A 26,184-nucleotide genomic window follows, 5' to 3' on the forward strand; every position below is an offset into this window, starting at 1 on the left:
TTTTGATCATTTTGTGTCCTGTTTGCTCTAGACATTTCGCATTTCTGATCTACTTGGTCATTGTATTAACAGCTGTAGGTTTCTGGATCTATCTGAAAAAAATATGGACAAATAATTCCTTGGGAAATGTGGAAGGCAAATGTACATGGGTCCCTGTCTATGTGTGCCTTGTGTACAAGTGTATGTTTAAAGGTAATCCTTTGGTTAATCAAAGAAAGCAAAAGAGAACAAATTACATTAGTAAAGTGAAAAAATATCAGGAAGCAAGTAATGAGGTTACTTATAATTTTATTGTAGCATGTCCCAAATTAAAGATCAGAAGAAAATGGCCCCACAATTTTATTTTTTTTTTTATAGTAGAGGGCAAATAAATCCACGTTAATCAATTACATCTCTTTGTAAAGTAAAGTAATTTCTGCTTGCAAACAAAGGAGGCGTGCTGCAAATTTCTAACTATTCCAGCAGAGCCAGCAGACAAGAGAGCTTGGAAGTAAGCGTTTGCGTCTTCCACGGCACTTTGTGGCCATTGCTGTTAGTGCTACTTCTGCTTCGGGCATTGCTGCTGCTGCTGCTGCTGCGGGATGCTCTTCACAGGACACTTGGCTTGCCCTTTTGGGGGCTGGCATTGCTCCACACATTTTGGAGGACACTTTTCCTGGCATTTTGAAGGTATTTGCTGCTGCTGTTTCTGCTGGTGGGAAGACATCTTTGCTGAGCCTGGAAGAAAACCAAGGTGCTATTTCAGTTATTTTAAGCTCTACACGCTTCTTCTTTCTGGATATTAGTTTCAGTCAGTTCTTCAGCTATGACATCAAACCAACAGTGAAGAGCCTCTAAAAGTTAATCCTACCAGCAAAAGCACAAAAAAAAACCCCTTGGAAATCCCTGAGGATCCTGCTCTTCAGACCAAATGTGTCGTGACTCCAGTTTGCTGTAGTTGCCCCATATTGCTCTTGTGGGCTCCCATCACAGTTAGACTCTGTGGAGATCAGCCACTCTGCTGAGGCCTCAAGACATAACTGTATATAAGTATAAATCAATATAAAAGGCAAGAACCATTCTAACAAAGTTGTGATCCAAACAGCTAAATGGCTACAGAGGTGGAGGGAAGAGAAACCACGAGAGGGGTTTTCCTTCTTTCCCTCTGCTGAACATTTCAGCTTTAACAAGCTAAGAAACAATATAAATTTTAATGAAGGCATGCTTAATTTAAGGAGAACCTCAGAGCAATATTTAAAACTAGTCAAAGAGGAGCAGAAATCTAGTGACATTTCAGTATTGCAAATGGTTTTGAAAGAGAAAAATCATTTGATAACAATCCCTTCTGGCAACAACCATGTCTCTGCTTAGTTCATTGTGAGCCTCAGAGCAAGAGCCACGTCTCTGGCAGCAAAATGCAGGTGAACTGTCCTCCTGTTCAGTGATTTTATACAAAGAAGTGAAACTCAGAGCCCTGGAGATCCAAGAGATTGCAGTGACCAGCCCATGGCTGCTCAACAGATGCAAAACAAGCTGCCGGTAGATGCCATCCTTTGGTAGCTGATAACACAATACCCGATGGTTATCCACAAGGATTCTTATCAGCTGGGAAAAAGTTATGAGGGCTGACAAGGGTTTGCTGGCCCAAAGAGTCAGCAAGCCACCATCCGGAGCCTCAGAAAGTCTCAAAATAATATAATATGGCTTTTACTTGTATAGGCATTAAATTGCCAGAGAGATGAGCTGAAACTGTTACTAGAGAAACAAAATAAAGAAAAATCACCCTGTCTCCCAAGAACAGGGCACCAGAACCCCCACCTATATAGCTAGATGTGCGTGGAAGGACTCACCTGGTGTCCCCTGCTGTTGGAGAAAGGGAAGAAGGAGCCACTCAGATTGATGAGCCTCCCCAATGGGAGGCTTTTATATGCTTTCAGAAGTCAGCCCCAGGAACTGATGACAACAGATTAACTTGATGACCAGAATCTTTCACAACCAGAACCTGCTCCACTGACACCTCCGTACACCTGGACTTCAGTCAAGGTCTGTGAGAGATGCCTCCTCTTTCAGGTGCGGGGGATTTGTTGTTTTTCATGCAAGGCACACCCTATCTGGTAATAACTGACTAATTTATTAATAATTCATCTTGTCCCGACCCTGGGCAAAGATCCCAAAACAGAACTCAGATTTGAGAGATGGCTCAGATCTGCTCCAGAGTTAGTAGAACATGTTTGCATAAAGTTTAGGTGTTTCCTGAGAGTTTTTGCCAGTGATCACCAGGACAGATCTCTAGCTGGCATAAATCTGAGTGGGGTGGGGGGAGGTCTGTGTGCTGAACCCCAGCTTCTGGGAAGGGCAGCAGGTCTGTGTTTGGCAGTCTGTCATTTTGGGTTTTGCTTCTGTCCGTCTCTATTTTCCTTTCCCAAAAGGGGAATAAAGCATTTTATAATGCCGAGAAATTAGAAAGCTTTCCTCTTATTTTTCTTGCACTTTCACGTAGCTTTTCACTGAAGCAACTAAAACTTCTTTTTTACAAACACTGGATTTTGCTTGCTGAAGTTGTGACAGAATTTCTTTTCTCTGGGGATGGATCTGTGTTTCAGAAAAACATCAATCCCCTTGAATTTTTTCCGAGCAAGGAACAGAGGAAATGTTTCAACTGAAACATTGTCTTTAGCTCTAATGGAAAAGGTAGTTCAAGGCTCACTTGAGTATTCCCCACTGCTGTGCCCTGTGGGGTCATATTCAGCCTGATAAATTACAGCCCAGTCTCCATTACAGACTTGTGATACACAGAGAGATGATGGACATGGCATCCCTGGGTTTAAGAGAGCAGAAGGCACTAATGGAGACAATATCATCCCATATCTTAACATCCCTCACTTATGCCTGATTTACAAGGGGTCTTAATAACCCCGAGGTTGACAGGGACCAGATGTCACTAATTTGCTGTAATTGTACAGGGGAATCTTAGCAATGCTCCAAACTAGCCACAGGTGCATAGGAGAGCAGTGTGTCAGGGCTTTTTCCTACAGGTGCAGGAAGTGTGATGAGCACAAACCAACAGGTCTCTTCTGCCACTTCCTCTGGGGTTTTCAGAGCTGCGGGCTCCCATCTATGATTACTGCACCTGGTGCAATGCTTGCAGCAGAGAGGGAGAGAAGAAAAAATTTTAAATGACTAACACAGCTGATAGAGCTGGATGAAGAGGTTTGGAAATCAGTCATAGGTGACTAACCGATGGGATGGATCTCATTAGTAGCCGCATATGACTTCCTGACTAAGACTTTTTCCATGCCTGAAAGTGGGTGCTGACACTACACATGTGGCAGCAGCAAGCAATTATTAATGAGGCAGAGTTCATTGCTGAATCCCCAAAGGTTTGTGCTCAACAGTAGGAATTAGAGGTGCACGTTCCTAGTCTCCCCCTCCATTTTTGTGCTGTTGAACATCTGGTCCACCTATCCCTGCTTTGTCTATCTGAACTGAAAGGTGTGTTCAGGTGTAGAATTTGTTTGCCTTACTGGGACATGTTTTGCCTATCATTATTCCTGTTTGATGGTGTCACCTTTTGGTGTTGACAGAAATAACACAAAAAGGAATCTACTGTCAAACTCTCTACACCTGCACACAGGGTTTCATTAAAAGCTGATTTGGTAATAGTGTTTACACACACCTAAATATAACTCTTTTCTTTTCTAGATTAGATATTCTCCACCCTTGCCGTAATGATATGGTAGGTGGATAGCAATTCTCTACATCCCAGACATGGAAATTGTGTGGCCATCACGGGGAGACAGAGGTAAGCAAGTCACATGCACAGCTGGGAAGACAATGGGATCATTATCTCTGAAACTCAGCATTTAAATGGGTATAACATCCCTCCAGACAATGGGCCTCCTTCCGTTTCAAAATTATGACTCCAAATATAGAAGTTGCATTTATAATTGAATTAAAATATTATTGTACCTGGCAGACATTAATGAACCCAAAATGCCAACCACTCTATCAGTCAGGGATGTGAATTCTCATTGCAGATGAGGAAGTGATAGACAACAAGAGTGAGACCTGCCCTAAACCACACAAAGTATCTGCATCAAACCTGGGGAAAAAACTGCAGTCTTGCAGCTCAGACCTGTTCCTGATCCTTGGACCTGTTCCTGAACCACAAAAAGATTCATCTCCTGAAGCCAAATCCCCTACTTTCTATATTTAGTCAGTGAGGATCATGGGAAGAATTAATCAAAAATACCGTTTTCATCTCCATCAGAATGTTTTTAAGAAATAATTAAAATCCCGGAAAGAATGCTTCAATTCCTTCTTTCTTGGATTTGGGGCTTTCTTCCACTTTAATTTACATTTTAAGAGTTTCTAAGATTTGTCTCCAAAATCCAGAGATATCATTAATAAACATGAAAAATATATTTCTATCATTATTGTCAAGAACTATAAAATTCTTTTTTTTTGTTATCTGTCAGAAAAGTATTGACCAGATGATGTTTTGCTTGTACTATTAGAAGGTGTTGCTCCACATTATACAGCATGCTCTCTCTGTTTAGAGCACTGCATTGCAGGCACATATCCTCCACAACTATACCAGCTTTTTAAAATTAAATCTAAGGGAAGATGTACTTGTGCCCAAAGATATGGAAACGGGGAGAGGAAAGAAAGACAGAAGACGCATGATGCCGTTGATGGTCAATTTTTATTGTTGCACATAGACATTAAGAGACAAGATGAAAATTAAAGAATAGAAGGGGACGCATCTTCCAACATCAACTCTTTACAGCACAGCCATTGCTAAATACCTTCCCAAGATGCCCAGCAGTATAATATTGGCCAACTGCAGTTACTGGGATAAAGGTGCTGAGATAGCAGTAGCAGAAGTATCATAGGAAGCAAAGATACAGACGGGAAACATTCAGAGAAATATTTTCCAAGACAAAGAGAGCATGGGGTGACCAGATAAGGAGAGGTCTCAGTACGTTGCAGACGGGTCTGTAACCTGGTTTTCATTCCGTGGAGGCACATCAGCCGGTGGATACTGCAATGCTCCGAGGCACCAGGGCTGCGTGCAAGGCTCATGCGTTAAAGAGATCAGCACCGGCGAGAGCAGACGGTGCCACGCGACTCCCGGCACACCGTCTCGCATGAATCAACGCACTTGGTGGTACACACCTCCACGCAGGCGGGTGGGCAGGGCTCCACGCACTTGGTGCGGCACTGGGTGACGCAGGGCTCCACGCACGGGGTGGAGCACTGGGTTGGGCACTGAGTGGCACATGGCTTTACGCAGACGTCGATGCACTTAGGGGGGCAGACCTCCACGCACTGGGTGCTGCAGGGCTCCACGCACTGGATGGGGCAGGGCTCCACGCACTGGGTGCCGCAGGGCTCCACACACTGGATGGGGCAGGGCTCCACGCACTGGGTGCCGCAGGGCTCCACACACTGGATGGGGCAGGGCTGCACACACTGGGTGCCGCAGGGCTCCACACACTGGGTGGTGCAGGTCGTGGTGCACTGGGTGGCACAAGGCTCCACGCACTGAGTGGTGCAGGACGTGGTGCACTGGGTGGCACAGGGCGTCGCGCAGACCTCCACGCATGGCGTGCAGCACGGCTTCACGCAGACATCACTGCAGGGCTCCACGCACACCGTCTTGCAAGGCTCCGCACATGGGGTGCATTTCTGCACACAAATGGGAGGGGGCAGGCAGGGCTGCTTGCACTGCTCGTAGTAAGACATCCTTCTGAGGTGCTGGGAAAGCTAAAGACAAAGCTAAAAAGAGAGATACAAAATCAGGACACTCGTCCTTTCTTCTTGAGCCACAATTCACAACCTGAGCTCTTGAAACATAAATAACAGTCAGCTGTTGGACTTAGAAAAGGACTGTTAGAAAAAATTGCATGCGTGAATGATTTCTGGATTCAGACATATGCAACTAACACTGCCGGATTATTCTTTCCTTTCTTGGGAACCTGCAAGCACCACTGTTAGGAAGACTCAAGCCATCAGCCCTGAATTTTATAGAGTTGCCCAAAGTTAAACTTTGTAGAAGCCGTAACATGAAAATAGTTAATTTCCTTATTTTCAGCAGATGTTCCAGGGCCCACCTTTTGCTTATCACTTCTTCAGTTCCTCACACACACCACAGGGCACATCTCCCTTTGCATAGACGTTGAGCTGCTAATGCCCAAGGAAAGCCCAAAGACCACAAAATCAGACGCTATCCCAAATCCTCCAGCTGTATATCACAGTACCTCACTGGAGTTCTATCAGAATTAATGGGCTTATCCTTTCATACGAGAAGGGCTGGCCCGGAGGTTGCAGCTCCTATTTCCAATTCATTTCCTCATCTTGTCTTCTCCCAGATGTCCCCTGCAGCTTTGCCCTCAGGTATTCTGCCGCTTCTTTCTTTCAGATAATGCTTCTTCCCACCCATCTCTTTTGAAGTCCCAAGACTAACTCTGCAGCATCCACTAATTTATTTAATTTCCAAAATTAATGAGGTATGAAAAAATTAATGAAGATGAATAGAATACAAAAGAGGATGAGAGACAGTCACAGTTTCTGAAGAGGTGACAAGACATTTGCAAGTTACTTAAGAAAGAGCAAACTCTAAATTGAACATCCTCTCCCGCATTCCAGGATGAATCCTGGAACAGAAACACCAGAAGCAAAGCTCTCCTGTGATCCGTAATATATTCCCTTGAGCAGAACAATCAAGTAACACAGCCGTTGCATTATTCCCTGATAAATCCAAGAAAGACTTACCAGTTCACCAATGCAGGTGAGTGAGGGAGAAGCCAAATGAACTGGTGTGAGCATCAAAATGCAAACCTTTTTATATGGCTTGCATGGCGTCATCTCCGGAAACAAGGGAGCCCAGGGGTATGGACACCTGACCACTAACTACCTGAGCAGGCTCCACCTATACATGCTTTACATATTTGTTTACATCCTAATTTTTGATGGAAACCCTCTTCCAGGAAAAACATGTGATCCTGAGCAAATTCTGCTTCCACCTTATACCCAAATCATGTGGTTCCCAACGGGAATGACACAATAATTTTAAAAAATGAAGTACCGTATTAATTGCTTTTCAAAAAAGATTTAATATGCTTGGATATTTTCATTTTCTCATTTCCATAAATGTCTGAATGATACCTTAGGTTTTTTTCAATGCGGTAAGAATGGATAGCTGTTATTAAGGAAGATGAACAACTGATCTGATTTACTATGAGAAATATCATGTCCTAATTCTCATAGTAAGAAACAGCTAATCCTACAGTGGGCTATCAGCACTTCCACAGACTGTTGAGGCATCTGTTTCTCCAATTCCTTTTTAACCATTAAATGCATCTAATCCATCCCACTCCATCCTCCGTTAACAACATTCATGCTTGGCAACGCCAGTGGGGACACAACTTCAGTTACCTTGAGGACCTCTTTAAGCCATTCAGGGCAAAGTAAAGGGGCACTCATTTTAAAGGCTTTTTTCACTGCCAGAGCAGTGTAAAGGGCTTTAGTTTAAGTGGGATTTAGGCCTAGGACTCCATATTAACATATTGAAGCCTTTTGCTGATCATGGTATCTCACTCAGGTCCACAGCAGAGAAAAATCTTTATTTCTCTGAGATATTCCAATCACGCTGGTGGCATGTGATCATCAGACATTTAGGTGACCAAATTCCCCAATGAGATCACTACACAAATGTTAAATGGGCAAAAGAACCCCAACCAACCCGTGCAGCATGAGCAGTGCATCCTGTTTACACTGGAAACCAGGAGTCCCACTGGAGAACTGCAGGCATCAGCACTGGTGCCTTTCTAGTGTTTACATGGGGAAACTGGTGGATTTGCACTGCTCTTGACACCCTCCCAGCCGCACCTCAGGGTTTGGTCAGTCTTTCCACTCCTATTCCTTTGCTGGACAGATGCAGTGCATCACGTGCAGTTTCTCCCCCTGAGATTCATACTGCTGCACTGGCAGCTTTTATAGATGATAGGAAGAAACAGGGACTTGTACAGTGTGCAGGGCCTTAAACATCTGCTTCAGGGCGAGGAGAAACACCCATGACTGCATCAAATAGACCCTGCAGATTGTAGAACAAGCAGAGAGCTACTAGATCAGATTTTGGTGTCTAGTATTTTGACAGACTAATCTGTCCCCATCTTCTCCTCCTCAAGCCAACCCTGCTGGGTGAGGCTGAGCAAGCAATAGTCCTCCAGTACTTTTAGGTCCCCTCAAAGTAGCAACTTCCAACACTTATCTTGCTGAGGAGTTTCTCAGAGTCCGGTTTGTACAGTTCTTCATGCTTTCCTAGGGCTCCAGGCTCACCTCTAAAACCAATGCTGAGGACCGGTCCTACATTTATAGTGGGTTATTGTACACCCTATTGTTATATTTGATTAGCAAGAAATTGTAACAACTTCTAGGAGAAACAGACATTTTAGGAGATATAAATTGATCTGCATTTGTAATATGTGGGAACATCAGAGGGCTTGATTATTATTCTTAATTGACACTTATTTGTGGATCTCCATTATATTTATGAGCAATTTGGTCATTTGACGAGTCACATTAACTCCAGTGAGTCAGGACCCCACAGCAACATCCTTTTGTGGCCATCCTCCTTTGCCAGAAGAGCTGAAAAGAAGTAGTTTTCCAAATCTGACACTTCTGGGATCTATTTCATTAAATGCCACATGTTAAGGTCTCTTGCAGAACCAGAGGCTTTTGTGATGGGTAGCACTTTGATGAAAAGAACACGACAGAGCACAAACCTGAACCAGAAGTGGTTCCTGGAACCCACGAGGAGACAGACTCCCCTACCCAGAGGTTTGTCTGGTGCTGCAGAAGAGGAGCCCCCTGAGCACTGTATTCTGGTACTCAGGAGAATATTTCTGAAAAACTCGGTAAAAAAGAATATAGTCAACAATTTTGGCTCCCAATAATCCGAGAGAGACTTCGTATTTCACCACCAAGAGCTACCAAAGATGGAGGCACAAGATGCGAGCCATTTTCTTAAAGCTATAAAAATTTTCCCTGCAGACATGAAACACTGCATGGTCATGGAGACATGATTATTAACATAAATTCAGTATTGCAGATGTCATGATTTCTGATGGAAACATCTCAAACTGAATTTTTTTCCCTGTGTAACTTTGGATATGCACCATTTGGGGCTGTTCAGCTGGATTTCTGCTACAAAAAAACCCCTATTTCATAAACTGCTGAACACTGCTTTAAAAATATGATACCTCTGGATTTCTTTGCATCCCTTGGTTTACCTAAAAGCCTCCTAAGTAAGCTTTCTTCATCTGCGGCATCCAGTACTGGTTGGCATCAGGGATTTTATTTTGCTTATGTGCAGCATCCCATATAGTACGCTACCCACATTTTGGTGAGCAAAGCATTTTCATAGAAATCAAGGATTCTCCCCATATTCTCAGCATGGCAAGGCCTTCCCAGCCCACTCCCCTGCACTTTGTTGCAATTAAATTTTAAAGTCTGGAGCTTCATTACACCCAACTTTCCCCTCTCGTCATTCCCTACCACAACTACCCAGGGAAGGTGCGAGGGTGTGATCCAGCACCCAGGGCAGCTGCCAGCTGGGGCTGGTCTCCAGACTGCTGGTCCATTGCCCCAGCTTTGGAAATTGTCGCATAGCTGAGATGCCAGGAGGCTGAGTGTAGGATGCAATTAGCCTCACATGAAAACAAGTGGCTCGTCTAGTCCATGCCCTAGGGACTATTTGATCAAGTAATTAGATCATTACTTCTGGGGCTGAGAGGAACCCAAATATGGCACTATCCGCCTCTTTTCCTGTTTACTCAGGAAGGTGAGTGCTCCGTGAAGAATGATAAGTGAGCATCTGAGTGCAATTAAATCTGAAAAAGAGGAACTAGCTGTGGTTATGAAAAAATACTTCATCTGTTTTATCTTTTCCCTTCTGACTATTGCAGATACTTGCTTTGATTTTCCCAATATTTTAGAATGGGGATCCAACTTTCCTTAGGATTTTTTCCATTACTGAATAAAACTGTGTGCTGATCTCTGAGGAATACATTTTAGAGCACATTGCCTGACAGAGCAAGAACTGTGGGCCTACTAAATTTGCTTATGCTGAACAGCAATTTTCTCCCTATCTGTTATACCAGTTTCATAGATGTGGTATAAACATTCAGGTGTTCAGGGAGGAAGGATCTTTGCTTCGCTTCCTACAGCACATCTTGCGATGTTCACCTGGAAATTAAGTGTCTACTCTCTGCCAGTGGTCTCAGCCTTTTAAAATCTGAATTTCTATGTTCATATGAAGGATTAAATGTAACGCAAGCATCATGCCATCAGAAGGATGCTACAGAGAAGTAGTTTAAGGGAAAATCTTATCTGTATGCCATTTTTTCCACCTACAGTTTCTTATTTCCCAGAATTTCGTCCATTTGATTTGGGAACAGGAGAAAAAGAAATTGTTGCTCGCACAAATCCTTTTAAGGAGTTTCAGAGTCAAATCAGACCTCCACAGAGAGGTGATTAGGAAGCCTCAATTGGTTTGGTATTTCTACTGTGCATCATTTGTGTGTAGGTAATGCCTAGAGCATTTGCCAAAGTCCAGACATCCTCTGTGACGAGTACTATACAACCAGTGACAAGAGCCAGGGTCTGCCACAACCTGTTGAGAGAGGAGGACGGAAGCAGAAGATCTGTGAGGGTGGAATGATTTGTGCAAGGCCGGGTCTCCCCAACCCACGTGCAACGCCATGTCCATTGGGTATGATTTATCATGTCCCACTATTGGTCAGACTCCTCTACTAGAAAAAGTGAGACAGTGATAATTACAGGTTAGTCACCCGCCACGTGCCCTGGGGCATCTTTAAAGAAGGAGCCAATGGGTGCTCACAGACAGAGCTGCACCCACATCTGCTGCTTCAGCAGCTGGGCTGGCTTCCCCTGCAGTCTGCCTCCCCTCTCTCCTCCCTTCAGTAGTTGCTGCTGAACCCAATCCCACTCTGCACCACCTCTGCCCTAGAAACCTGCAGAGGACTACCCTTGGCCTGGACTTTGAGCCCCTGAGGATGTTACTTACTCCTGGGTGAGCAATTTGCAAACAAATTTGGTGCTGAGGAGGAAGCACTGGGAACCTGTTAGCAGATATTCATGGAGGATTAACAAAATTTTCCAAGACACCTTGCTAATACTAACAACATTTCTGCAGAATCCAGTGGTGAGTGAATCCATGTCGATCTCCCTAACTGATGAGGCTTGCCCAATTGCCACCAGAGACAAGGAAATAGAAGTCAATTGCAAAAGACTAAGATAGGACCTCTCACACACGGGTGACAAAGTCACAAGGCACAGTTTCCCGACCTGCTCATCTTCCCCTTGTTAGTGACTTGTTTACCCATTGCTCGTAATGGAACATTTCATTTCTGCCTGCAGGATGCAGACACAGCTGGCCCTGAGCTCCTTCAGCTTCAGAGGACCACTTCAACAGACGATTGGGTTTTCAAAGTCTTTTCAAAACCATGGGAGAGTCGTGCTTCCTTGTGATGTGCCCCATCCCCTCTCCCAGCAATGATCTGGGATATCCTAGATGAGTCCCAGGTCCCCGGCTATTGCCTTCAACCTTCCTGTGCATTCTAGCAGGAGCTGCCACTCTACAGAGATCAGGCTTTTAGGAAGAAATTAAAAGGAGAAAGTATAAGTCTGGGGGAATGTAAAAGTGAAGGAAACACTTCCAGACAGCTGATGCCAAGATCACTTTGTTTTTATTGCTTCATACAAGAAATTGAAAAGATGTCAAGAAAGAACAAACAGGGAAATTCCTCCATCTACATCAGTGCAAAGAATTCCTGAATCTCTCTCCCAGGCAATATTCCTGGGGGCACAAAATCAATTAGTTACATGTTACAAGAAAAGGCATTGTTCATGAGATAAATATAGCAGAAATTATGCAGAACTCAAGGAAAACCATTTGAGGATTTACTCTTCCTAGGACAGGAAGGGCACTAGGAATACAAAGATGTGAGGAAGACATTGGCAAGTTCAGGGATTTGAAAACCATTTTCATTCCTTAACCTTTGGAGGCTCCACAGGGCAATGACACTGCAGAGTGGGTCCCCTTCGGCTCCCACCCCAGGAGCCCCCACGTGCAGCCCCTCAAGGAGCCTTGCATTTGCGACAGCAGACATCTGCACATCTGATGGAGTAGCGTTGGCCACATGCGCACACACCCATGCACGGCGGGATGGTTTGTGTAACGCAGGCCGTGGGACAGGAATCCACGCACCTCGTAACAACCTGAACACCCCCACGGCAGGGATCCACACACGTCATGGTGCATCTGGTCACATCCTGGCAGCAGGGGTCCACACATCTGGTGATGCATTTGGTCACCTCCTGGCAGCAGGGATCCACGCACGTCGTGGTGCACTTGGTCACCTCCTGGCAGCAGGGGTCCACGCATGTTGTGGTGCATTTGGTCACCTCCTGGCAACAGGGATCCACGCATGTCGTGGTGCACTTGGTCACCTCCTGGCAGCAGGGGTCCACACATGTCGTGGTGCACTTGGTCACCTCCTGGCAGCAGGGGTCCACGCATCTGGTGGTGCATTTGGTCACCTCCTGGCAGCAGGGATCCACGCATCTGGTGGTGCATTTGGTCACCTCCTGGCAGCAGGGATCCACGCACGTCGTGGTGCACTTGGTCACCTCCTGGCAACAGGGATCCACACATGTCGTGGTGCATTTGGTCACCTCCTGGCAACAGGGATCCACGCATGTTGTGGTGCATTTGGTCACCTCCTGGCAACAGGGATCCACGCATGTTGTGGTGCATTTGGTCACCTCCTGGCAACAGGGATCCACACACGTCGTGGTACACTTGGTCACCTCCTGGCAACAGGGATCCACACATGTCGTGGTGCATTTGGTCACCTCCTGGCAACAGGGATCCACGCATCTGGTGGTGCACTGGGTCACCTGCCCACAGCATGGATCCACACACTTAGTAGTGCATCTGATCGCACGTCCACAGCATGGTTCTACACACCTGGTAGCACACTTTATCACTCCTCCACAGCATGGAGCCACACACCTGGAGGTGCACTTGGTCACCTCTCTACAGCAGGGATCTATGCACCTCGTGGTGCACTTGGTCACTCTGCCGCAACAGGGATCCACACATTTAGTGGTGCATCTGGTGACACCTCCACAGCATGGATCTATGCACCTTGTGGTGCATCTGGTCACCTCCCCACAGCAGCATGGATCTACACACTTAGTGGTGCACTTGGTCACTCTGTCGCAACAGGGATCCACACACTTAGTGGTGCATCTGGTGACACCTCCACAGCATGGATCTATGCACCTCGTAGTGCATCTGGTCACTTCCCCACAGCAGCAGGGATCCACACATTTAGTGTTGCATCTGGTGACACCTCCACAGCATGGATCTATGCACCTTGTGGTGCATCTGGTCACTTCCCCACAACATGGGTCAACGCATGTGGTGGTGCACTTGGTCACTTCCTTGCAGCAGGGCTCCACACATGTCGTGGTGCACTTGGTCACTTCCTTGCAGCACGGATCCACACATCTGGTGGTGCACTTGGTCTCTTCCTTGCAACAGGGCTCCACACATGTTGTGGTGCACTTGGTCACTTCCTTGCAGCACGGATCCACACATCTGGTGGTGCACTTGGTCACTTCCTTGCAACACGGCTCCACGCACTTTGTGGTGCACTTGGTCTCTTCCTTGCAACAGGGCTCCACACACGTCGTGGTGCACTTGGCCACTTCCTTGCAGCACGGATCCACACATCTGGTGGTGCACTTGGTCACTTCCTTGCAACACGGCTCCACACACTTTGTGGTGCACTTGGTCTCTTCCTTGCAACAGGGCTCCACACACGTCGTGGTGCACTTGGTCACTTCCTTGCAGCACGGATCCACACACGTGCTGCTACACTTGGTCACTTCCTTACAGCACGATTCTTCACCTCTTCTGGTGCACTCGGTCACTTTGCAGCAACATGGGTCTGAACATGTGGTGGTGCACTTGGTCACCTCCTCACAGCACGGAGGAACACACGTGGTGGTTCCAAGGCAGCACGGATCCACACACCTGGCAGTCTGTGTCACACCAAGATTACCCAGGTTCACGTAAGTGGTGGTGCCCCGACCAATCCCAGTATAGCAACAAGGATCCACCCATGGAGGTAAGCACTGGATGTTACAGACAGAGCCACAGGGATCCACACATTGATTCACAGGAAAATTCCTCACCAAGATGGTGGGAGGTGAAAGGCAGAGCTGTCTCAGTTGACAATCATTTTGGCAATGCATCTTTGAGGGAGGGGTAATGTCTGAAAGCAGGAAAGAAATATACTTTATGAAAAACAGAGACATTCAACTTCACAAGGCTATTTTATACACTGAGTTAAACTAAACTTTTTCCAGCGAAATACTGAACAATATACTGGGAAAACAGCCTGAAATCCACAGCAGGGCGCTAACTCCACATGAGAGCATTTTATACAAGTTTGTAGCTACTGGTTGCATGTACATTTCAAACAACTTCTTCTCAAAATAAGAAAGAAAAAAAGTATTATTTGGAGTCAGCTAGATTATATTGCAGGGTCAGAAGTCATGACAACCCTCACCTGTCCACAGCTCCCCTTGGTTTGGAATTCACTCTTTGACATTACTTCCCTATTTCTACCCAAAAAGGAGACTACTAGTCTTCTGATAGTGCCCTGTCCACACGCAGGTCCTCAAGCTAGAGAACAGGAGTGGAAGCTTCATGCCAGAAAAATTCCACAAGGAAAAGATCTGATGTTCACAGTGCAGCTGCCTTCCCACCTCTCCCACAGAAGTCCTCCTAGGTCTTCTCATCCAGACTTCCTTCCAGGCATTGCTTACCCTTGCAGCCTGCAAGTCTCCACTTCTTATCTTCCCTCCCACTTTTCTCCTTTGAAGTCCTAGCCTTGCCTTTTGATGTCTCTCAAACCCAATAATTTCCTGGTTAAAAAAGGGTAGCAATGTCATTGGGGAAAGACAGAGGTTAGTCCACTCTCAACTACCCTGAGATGCATCTTGATGGAGAAAGTACAGCAACTGCAAAACATACAGCAACTAAAGACTGGTAAAAGATGGAATGAATATTTATCCTTAGCTCAGCTGCTTGATAAGTACCACACACAAATCTCGCTAAGCAGAAGCACTCGTAAGTCTTCTAACTTGCTTCTGCAGATATTTTAAATTAAACAAACCCAGACACTACATTACTTCCCAGTAAACCAAGAGAGACTTACCCAATTCACCACCAGCAACTAGCAAATGAAACCAAAATGGTTTGAGAAACACTACAATATGAATCCTTTTATATGATTTCAGTGTCCGTGTCTCCGGAAGTGAGACACCTCAGGGGTATGGAAATAAAATTTTTAATAATCCAGACCTGCTCCACATCCAATCATTAAATTACTTGCTTACATTATAATTTTTAATGAAACGTAGCCATCGAGGTAGTACATACAGCACTATGACTGCTTGCTGCCTACAAGCTCAAATTCCTGATCCACATATTTTCTATGGGGGATGGGGAACAAAGAACTGATGATACAGCCTGGAAACAATCCCCCTCGGGATTAAACTTTGTTTGGATAAAGGTTAATTTGGTACATTTTCTTGCACCTTCCCCTGAGACAGCCATACAGACCAGGATTACAGACGGGACAGGACTCTGTAAGCAGCTTTGGTTTGCTTTACTGTTTAAGCTTGCTTGCTCTTCCTAGCACACAATATCCCTCCTACTGAGAACTTTTTTCCCGATAATCTGGTCAGAATTTCTCTTGTTGCTCGCTGCAGTCATGGCTTCTCACCTTGTCTTTGGGGACCTCTGAGAAGAGACTCTCCATTAACACCTTTTAGATAGCTGAAAGGGGCCCCAGGATCTCCCCTAGGTCTTGTCTTCTCCTTTCCAGGGTGAGCAGGTCCTTCAGCCTCTCCCCATCCATCATCTCCTCAAGGCCCTTGGACCACCTTGGTGGTCTCCACTGGACTCACTCCAGTTTGTTGGAGACTGTCTTGCACTGTGGGCCCCAAATGGGACACAGCATCCAGATGTGGCCTCCCATGTGCCAGACGGAGGGGAGCACTCACCTCCCTGTAACTGCTGCTGTACACCGGAGCGTGCAGTCCAGTACATGGGAGCACCCGAGTTTCCTGGGCAGCTTCATAACATCTCTGCTCCTCAACCAAGTGCAGTTTGCCAGCATAACTAAAATTTGTTACGATTTTGGCAGTTAGGCAGCCAGTGAAGGCTTCACACCACATTAAGGTCTTCAATGTCACTTAGGCTCCTTTCAGGACTTCTCCTGCAGTGGCCCATCTCAATGCAGTTGGGCTCCAGGGTGATGAACCATCTGCGTTTGGTGCTCTGACCACAGTGTCCATGGTAGTGGCCCTTTTTGGTTTGCTGTTATACATTTCTACTGCATAACAGGCTAAATCAAGACTGAAAGACGCCGTTCACGAAAGATAGTGAACTGTGCATGACAGCACAGAGTCGCCGCTTTCTGCCTGCCACAATTGTGGTGAAGAAAAGATGTTCTTGTCTGAAAATCCCTCGTTATAAGAGAGAAGGGAGAGCCAGCAAACGCATTGCCTGTGAGAGATCAAAGACTCTGAAACCTCCTTCTCTGCTCACTCCAAACCAGCCTTAAGTCACTTGGTGACACAAACATCAAACCAGTATTATTTGCATGCAGAGACGAGGGCACATATCATCTGGAGAAGAAGGTGTGTTCTTGTGTCTGCACGTTATTCTCCCTTTAAGTGTATGTGTCCATGCTGCTGAGGATGGTGGTGTCCAATGTAGTGGCTTTTGGTTATTTAAGTCAAAATAAATAAATCTGGGGTGTGTGACCACTTGGGTTGCCAGTCACTGCTGATCACAGTGATTTGAATTAACTCTTAGTATAATTCAGCTGACTTTGGTAAATCAGTGGGCTGAAAAGTTTGGTGATCACTCCTCCTATCACCCGTCTGCTCTTCAGGGGTGTACGTGCATGAGGATAAAGGCAACATCATGGTGATGGAGGAGTGTTATGTTATTTGAGTCAGAGCTTTAAGAGAAAAATGCAAAACATCACGAGACTAGTGATGATGTAAGAGTTTCCAGAAACACACCAGGATACTACCACCAGCAGCACCATGTCTGAACAGGACAGTGGCAGTGACAGAAAGAGGTCAGATGTGGCTAAAAATAAAAGAATCCCCCAGATCCCACATCCCATCCTGTCTCAAAATGCCCGCGTGATGCGTTGGGCTGGAGGATGTTTTACCGTCACAGAAAAACTGAGCCATGACTGGCTGATTATTTGAGAGCAAGCTAAGAGTCCATTCATTTCCCAAATTCTTCTCTGGCGTCAGCCCCGCTGAAAGGACACGTGAACTCAAAAGCCATCTTTGCTCACTGGAGGTTACGCTACAACCACGGAAATAGCTGGTTTCCATTAAAATAATTAGTCAAATAGTCCATCACAGAGCAGAGGCGGAGCAGGTCCAGGTTGGCAAAGGGTAGCTTGTCTGTGCCTGGGGCACCTCATCTCCAGAGGCCAGGCTCCTGAATATACAAAGCATATCTCAAGTTAAAGTTGCCGAGTCTGCTGGCTGTCTTTATTTGCTGATACTGAACCGGGTGAGTATCTTTGGGATCGTACAGATCCAAGCCTATTGCTGGTGTTAACTTTCTACTATGTGCTGAAATAGATTACTGCTACCAGCTGCGTAAGGGAAATTGTTTATTGCCTCTCACACCTCCTTGGTGGTAGGGGTTTGAAAGAGTAATAATCTTCCTTCGCACTTACTTTTGTGCAATTCCCATGGATGCTCTGCCAAATGCTTCCTGTTATCTCAGCACTGGATTTAGAGGGATAAAACACCACCTTGCTCACTGAGCACCTACACAGCAGGCAGGAGCCGAAACTGCTGTGCATGTAGTTATTGTCTAAGCGGTGAAGTGACTGCAGCATCGCGTACAGCAGCGGCCAAGGTCCCAGGTAAGAGTGCCTAGCCTCACGGTAAACCTGAACTATGTCTTCCTTTTACCTGTCTAGCCTGTTGCTGCTTTTAGCCATGGTGAAGATAAGACAATGATAGCTGCACCTCTTGCAGCTGCTGCGAGATGGATATTCTCCTGCAAGGGAGTTTCAGGACAAGGAGAAAATGTCTGGAATAGAGAGGGGATTAACTTGAAGATTATGAACCTGCTGAAAATGTTAATCAAATCCACTGCTATCTGTGCAAAAAAATTCTGCTAGCGTGAAATTTTTTGGCTGAAAACAGTTTTTAATAACAAAAGCTGAGTTTGGAAGTTTATATAGAAAAACAGAATGACCAAACTTCTTTTCATAAGGAGCGGTTGCAGAATTTGGAAAAAAAAAAAAAAAAAAAAAAAAAAAAAAACAAACAAACAACAAAAACAAACAAGAAAACAGCAAATTTTCTCTCTATTTCTTATTTCATGACCAAATCGTGGCACGAATAGCAACCATCTTGCTGAAGAATTCACCAGCCAAGAAAATGAAATGTCTGATGCTTTGGGTTAGTAGACACCAAATTGCTCTTTTTCTTTCAGGCTTGCCTGCAGTGCAGAAAGATGTCTTCCCAGTGCAAGCTGCCCTGCCTGCCTGCTTCTGCCTGCAAGGGGGAGGCTGCACAAACCAACACTTGCCCTTCGCATTGTGCCGTGGTGGACCTGGCTGCCTGCCCTGCACAGGACACGCACCCCTGTCCTGAGCAGACTTTCCAGGTGGACCCCTGCCTGTGTCAGGGTGCAGGCACCTGCCTGGATGCTTGCCCTCAGGTTGGACCCTCTTGCCCACCTCCTGCTGTCCCCGTGCCCAGGGATGCCTGCTGCCCTGAGCACACAGCTGCCTGTGACTCCTGCGCACCTCCATGTGTGGGTGCCTTCATGTGCCCACCAGCGATCCCCTGTGATCCCCCTCAAAGCAAAGGAGGGACCAACTTCCCATTCCAGCCCACAGCCTCACCAGTGGAGTCCTGCACCCCCGAGACTGTTGGGACATGCGTGGAAACCTTTCCCCTCCAGCATGAAATCTTGCTAGTGGATCCCTGCACCCCTGAGACAGCTGGGACCTGCATGGAAACCTTCCCCGGGCAGTACCCACCCTCAGCAGTGGATCCCTGCACCCTCAAGACAGCTGGGACCTGTGAGAAGACCTTCCCCTTCCAGCACACCATCCCGACAGTGGAGCTCTGCCCCACTGACACAGCCGGGCCGTGCGTGAAGACCCTCCCTCTCCAGCAAGCAATCTCAGCAGTGGAACCCTGCACCCCTGAGGCAGTTGGGACCTGCATGGAAACCATCTCCTTGGAGCACCCAGTCTCAACCGTGGAGCCCTGCACCCTCGAGGTGCTCGAGACCCACACGGAGGAGCCCTGCTGTGCTCAGGGCGTGATCACTGGTGATCCCTGCTCCGATCCATGCTCGGCTACATGTGCGGATCCCTGCACATCCCAAAGTGTGGTTTGTACGGAGCCATGTGTGTCCCAGAGCGCTGCAGAACCCTCGGGGACATGCACAGCAGGACCCGCAGACACCAGCTCTACCAAGGGTGCCGGCACCCACCCTGCACGAGCACCTTTCCGCCTGAACACCCGCACTGCGGCCATTGTGGAGCGATGCCTGTCCAGGTGTCAAAACTGGCTGCGACGCAAGAAATAAGAGTGACATCAGTGGGCACACAGCAACGAAGAGGTTCCCTGCATAGATGAGACCTCCTCTGGTGAGTCTCTTGGTTTCTCATGTGTAACAACAGGAGACAAATTTGCTTCATGTTAAATAAAAAATACTTTTCAATCATCTGTTAATTATGGCTCTTATTTTTATTGCCTAATGTTAACTGCAATAATGGCAAAACTACAATGCAAGTATTAATTGCATTCAGAGACCCGTTTCATCATCTTCAACCTTTTTACTGCCCACATACAAATAACTACTTTCATAGTCTGTCTTAAATTCAGTTACAATTTTGCCTTTGGGTTTTCTCTCCTCTTTTTTAATGGTCTTTTAGATTGAAATTATTATGAGAATATTGAGAAAAGTAGCTCAAAGGCATCATCTTAACATAGCTTGAGAAAGGTCTTTTAAGGAGATATAAAATGACAGATGGCATTTAGGGTGAAGAAAGAGCAAACGCTGAATAGAAAGAAGTTGCAGAAAACACCAGGAGAAGAGCAATGCTGAGAAATGGGAGTTTTGTTGCACAACGTCCAGTTGAAGACTGGGTAAAACTCTGTATAATTAAAAGTTTTTGTCACGTAACAGCTTTCCCCAGAACCGGAGTTATATCTCTAACCATTAGCAGGAATCTGATGCAGTAGATGGATAAAGCTTTCTAAAAGTGAAAGACCAGGGGGAGAAGGATATGCCAACTATTCCTGCAGCTGTCTGCCATGTAATTGATGTATCATCTGACTTTTCTTGCCCACAGCCCTATCAGACACAGTGCTAGCATCCAAGCTCTCCGTGCTCCTGGTGGCAGTTGGTCACGAGCTGCTGTTTGCTGATATGGCAGTTTGCTGCCATGGCAAGAAAAGCCCAATCCAGTTCAGGGCAGCCCGGAAAAATGATGAGAACCAGCTTAGGCATCTGTAAACAGCTGCTCAATTAAAGCCATTTTTATTGGATTACGGCACTTTGTTTGCTGGGTCTTTAACATCCTCTGTCAGAAAGGATTTTTCTGCCTCCCATACGCACATCAAATGAAATATCTCTATGTGTTAGTGTGCTCTGTGTATTTGCAAAGAGATGAAACAAGTCCTTATAGTGTAGCAATAACCACAATTTATTGGATTGAGGGAATAAATCTTGATGGATCTCAAAAGTTTGTCAGCTGTTTCCATTTTTTTCCCAGTAAATAAATCAACAGATATCATTCTCAAGACACTATGCCAGATTACCGTGCCTGAAACTACATATATCACCCATTATGTTGTAATACGACTCTTCTGTGAGTTAGATTAGATCTCCAGTATTAGACTTTGGAAACACCTATAAATCAAACATTACTGAAGATAGCCTATAGTAACATAAAAATGACAACTAAAGATGAACCAGCAAAGATGATAAGCATAGGAATACTGTTTACTGTAGCACCAAATATGCCCTTGCAAAGTCAGATAAGCTCAGCTCATTGCCACAGGTTGCCCAGAGAAGCTGTGGCTGCCCCCTCCCTGGAAGGGTTCAAGGCCAGGTTGGACGGGGCTTCGGGCAACCTGGGCTAGTGGAAGGTGGCCCTGCCTGGGGTGGGATTGGATAGTCTTTAAGGCCCCTTCCAACCCAAACCATTCTAGGATTGTTACAAGATACTCTTTTGACACCGTATTACTAGGCTGTCCTTCACAAATTGTTGTGCTCTCCCACATAATCTCAGTTTAAAAATATCTTCTCATTACACACTTGCATCACCCTGGCTGGCACTTCCCCTCACAACCCCAACATTTATGGTTATGCCAACACAGTGTGCTCCGTCCCAGCACATTTGACATTCAAACACCCATCTACTGATGCTCAGAGTTTATTGGCATCATCCTCGGTGCTTCCAAGTGCTTATCAACAGCAATAATAAAACAAGACCTGGAGACTGAGCCGTTTCCTCCAGCTCAGCAGCTACTCAGCAGGCAAGGAAGTGATTTTTCCTTTCCTCAAGTGTCATTAAGCTGGAGGTGTTCATCAAGACCAAGGTGACGTTTTCTTTAGCTCTTTCAAGGACCACCCAGGGCCATAAGTATGTCATGTTTTATAGGAAAGCTAAACCTAGAAAAACTTGTCCTTTTTGTTGGGTGCATCAACCATAATTTCAGCGAGTATTTCTTCATTCAAGCAATCTGGGGCAGAGACGGTCTTTGGCTGGGCTGCAGCACCCTGATCCCAGTCCCCAGCCTGCAGTGCTGGTGGTAAAGTAGCAAAGCAGGAAGAGGACCAGATCCAGCTGGATCCTTTCACTGGTCCGTGTTATCTGGGGATGTATTGGTTTGCATCTCATGAGCAGCCTGTTCAGTGCCTTCCCCCGGCTCTTCATTCCTTTGATGGTTCTCATGTTCCCCTCGCCATGATCTCCTCCCCTCACTCATCTGTCATTATTCCTGCCTTGTGACACCTCATCATCATCAGGGTGGAGTGTAATTGGTACAGCTGGAAAAGAGGCATCAGGGGTGATTGTGGCATTCCTAACATATCAGCTAGTAATTTAGACCTTTCCTACAGAGAGGAAGAAAAGGACAAAATGCCATCCAACCTAGGTTTGGCCAAACTTTGTTTGCAAACAAAAGTCAAGGACCTCATTTCTCAGGCATGGCTGACAAGGCTGAGAGCTTGCGTACAGACATCTCAGCTGGTGCTGAGATGAAGGACCATAAGCAGCACCCCAGGGCTGCTATTGCTTATTTCATGGAGCCAGGTGAGTCATTTCAGGAAGCCGATCCTTCAGAGCAGGTCAAGTGCTGCACGTCTGCACTTGCGAGCGGTGCCAGTCCACGTTCTCCTGGCCTGAGTCACCAGCTCCAGAGGGTCTTCCAGGCACAGGTTGGAGACTGAAAAGTCCAGTTAAAAGGAGCATCTCCCACCCTTTACTAAAGGCAGAGAGGTCAGCACCCCTTAGCACATTCAAGTAACTCTTCAAAACACACACAAGCTGAACTAAGTGAAGCATTAACAAAAAGAACAAGTTCAGCCACTGCCACATTGGCTCTGAATGTCCTATTTCTTCATTCCATTTTTTCCCCTCTGGTTTTCAGGCTCCCATCCAGCATCTCGCTGGGTTCAGGACAGGGTGACTTTTACCGATGGGCTGAGACTGGCTGCGTTTTGAGCAGGGCACAGTTCTAAACTTCAACACAATCGTACACCTGGGAAAGAAGTTTCTGAGAATGTCTGGGAGCCTGCCAGAGCCCAGCACACCTTCCTCTGTGCTCGCCTTTCCAGTGTAAACAAACAGAAATGTTGCTCTTAAACAAGGCAGACCACAGGCAGAACTGGTAGATCCTGGTTTCCACTGTCTGCCCTGTGTCCAACAGCCCAGTGAAGGGAGAACTGATTAGTCCTTTCTACTACGACAGCATTAACCATGTCTCCACTGATTTTCATGACACTAGTAGAGATTTAGCATTTGTTTGAACCATGTCACTGTGTCAAATTTGCTTGCAAATAATAGGTTAGGATATTAAAAACAGGAGTGTAGAAGCTTTACTTCTTGGGAAAGCCAGGCTAAAGAAAGATGAATCCCTATGAAAAAAAGAAAGTGGGTGATTTCACTGTCTGTACATCTCTCTGGAAAAAAGGAGAGGAGTGGGCAGGGCAGGCAGGAGTTGCATTCCTGCAAGCAGCACAGGCAGCACAGTGTAGGGCAGCGTGCATCAGCCTGCTTCTGCCTGGCTTTCCCCCCTGCTGCCACCCCACAAGCCTTGTGCAAACAGCTTCCAGACCTGCACTCCTTGCCTTGCTGAGTGCTGCCATACCGCCGCCAGACACATGTCCCTGCCAGGCAAGCTCCATCTTGCCCCAGAGCACCCACTCCGGTCGTCAGCTGCCAGCCCGACACAACGCCTTGCTCCTCTCTGGTGGCACCTTGCCCAGCCGGATCCACCACACTGCCAGCCTGGTTTTGGTGGGGTTTATCAGGTCGTCTTTCCCAACACGTCCTCTCTGCCCCCTTCTACCCTCTGCTCTAGACAACATTCCCATTGTTGCAGCACAGCCACCCCTGAGCACTTCTTGTTGCTTCCTCTCCACTTGCTCTCAATGCCCCTGCGGTCACTCCTTGGTGGCCAGAGCTGCTTTTCAGGACAGCAGAAAGCAGATTTCCACCCTAACCAAAGACACTAAACTTGACCCTTTAAGCCATTGTCCAAAATAGCAGCTTCCTCCAAAAATGAGCTAGCAAAAGAAACTGAAGTTTTCCCACTGATGTGCTGGGCAGTGAGGAAGCTAACGGGCAAAGGCACCAAAATTGTCCACACCACCAAGGGAAGCAGCCAAAATGAATGCAGCCCATGACTCATTTCCACCACGGCCACAAGAAGTGACTCAGGTCTCCACTAAATCCTCAGCTTTCAAGTGGAGCAAGGTAGCAGAGACCACAACTGAGCTAATTGCCCCATCCCAGCCCATGTCCTCCGCTGACAACCCTGGGAGAAGGCAGGAAGCTCCACAGTCACACGGGTGGCAGGAGCGAACTGCCGCTGCCTCCATCCCCAGCCCAGGTCCCTGCACGTGGCAGAAGAGATGGCTCTGAGCTCAGGATAATACAGTGGGGGAAGAAAATCAAAGAGGAGTGTTCACAGCTGAGCTGCTTCACCACAAAAAGCTGGTTCATGGTCAGAGCTCTACCCAGAGGCTGATTTTCCAATGCTAAACCCTGTGGCTGGCTCAGGGAGTGCGTCTGAGTGATGTCTGGGTGCAGGCAGCAGACCTGATGGGAGGGATGGCGTCCCAGCTGCCCACACCAAACGCGTACAGGTGTGTCTGTGCATGCACACACTTGGCCTGGGCACCCACAGCAAGCGTGCACACGTGTGACCGTGCATGCACACACGCAGCGTCCTCTGGCGGCCCACGGCCCGTGGAGGCAGGAGGCCATTCCCCGCTGGAGCCTGGAGAAGATGAAAGGCAAGGAACGTACAGGCAGTGGCAAAGCTTGTTTTCTGATGACAGATAAAAAACAGGACTCGGAGTCTTCTGGGCTGGAGGTAACAAGTAGTAGCTGCATGATTAATTTTGTCTTGATCATCTGTCAGTTAACAGCATTCCCAAACATCTGGGCTGAAGGGCTGCTGTACAGCACGCTGCCTCACCGGGGTCCTCCCCCTTACAGCGAAAAGCAGGTGCCTTCGGAGCGAGGTGAAATAATTCTTCACAGCAGTAAATGTGGGGTAATCTCATCTCACCTTCCTCCCTGCCCTATTTCCACATTAGGTTTATTCTTAGTCTCTAATTGCTAAAGATTTGCTTAAAATGGAGATACAGAATTTCATATGTGCTGGCCAGCTACGTACCATCATTTCCTTTCCTTTTCCAGACCTAGAGCTAAGTAAACTTGTGAGTTTCTCTGCACCTTCAGAAAAAATAATTTACTCAATGATAGTTTCTATGTTTTGAATTAAAACAGCCAGCTGGATGAATTATGAGCAGATGAAGCACAGAATAATCCAGTCTTCACAAAGAGGATCAATGGGTGAGAGGAACAAGATAATCTGAGATACCTGTGCCCCTTTGTGAGTTCTGGGGAACAAATGCAAAGGAAGGGTTTAATTAACTTCTCCATAAGTTTAGTTAACATATGTATTAAAACTGTCTCCATACCAGGAAAGTATCCTCAAAAGCCTTGTTTCAGACAAGAGATTAATTCCTAATTTTAATTGTGGGATTATTCAAATGCAGAAAGAGTCTTTTAGATATTAAAGGCATTTCTAGCTGGCTTTCAGTGATTTACCACAGGGAGACTTAGAATCCAATTACCTCTGAAGAAATATGTTAAATATGCTCATTAACATGTAAAAAAGTGGAAACATGTATTAGAGAAAAGCTGATGTATTACACTTCTTAATGTCACAATGAATTAGCAGTAAAGAAGGTTGCAAAGAAAGTTATTTAACTTGCTCAAATGCCTAGGCAACATAAGAAAATAAAGCATTTTATTCCAATTAGCTTAATTCCTGATAATGACATAGATGTAGTGATAAAATTCTCTGTATAATGGGCTCCAGCCCTGTGGAAGTTTAGGAATCGTGCTTCGTGTATGAATGAGGCAAGAAAAGGGAGGTAAGCCTGAAGCTCAGTGTAAACTGCCCTCAGCTCTCAGCAGGCAAAAAAGAAAGAAGGAAACAACAGGACGAAAAGGCAAAGGAGGCATGTTAGGAAGGCAATAACCACAGAAAGCCTCTGGGTCCCATGGTCGCACTAACCAGGCATTTGCTTTCTCTTCTAACCTTCCAAAGCAAGCCCCATCCATTCGAGCCCCATCCATTCCAGCCCTCCAAAACCCACATATAAACGCTTTCTCACATTAAACCTTTAGTGCAGCACTTTCCCTCCTCCATCAGCGCTAACCTACACTTCTGTTCTTCCCTGCTGAGCAGAAACAGAATCATGCAGAAATAAACAGTAATGTC

General features: G+C 46.3%; 1 protein-coding gene across 1 annotated transcript; it reads right to left on the reverse strand.

Moving 5' to 3' along the window:
- Positions 1-5,076: 5,076 nt before the first annotated feature.
- LOC141916666 (uncharacterized) lies at positions 5,077-5,727 on the reverse strand. The gene has a single exon (XM_074809393.1). The coding sequence runs from the start codon at positions 5,725-5,727 to the stop codon at positions 5,077-5,079; it is 651 nt and encodes a 216-aa protein (XP_074665494.1).
- Positions 5,728-26,184: the final 20,457 nt, after the last annotated feature.

This window comes from Strix aluco, chromosome 30 (genome assembly GCF_031877795.1).
Source record: "Strix aluco isolate bStrAlu1 chromosome 30, bStrAlu1.hap1, whole genome shotgun sequence".
Lineage (NCBI taxonomy): Eukaryota > Metazoa > Chordata > Aves > Strigiformes > Strigidae > Strix > Strix aluco.

Coding starts and splice junctions, on each gene's coding strand:
- LOC141916666 (XM_074809393.1), bottom strand. CDS start 5,727: ATGTCTTACTACGAGCAGTGCAAGCAGCCCTGCCTGCCCCCTCCCATT.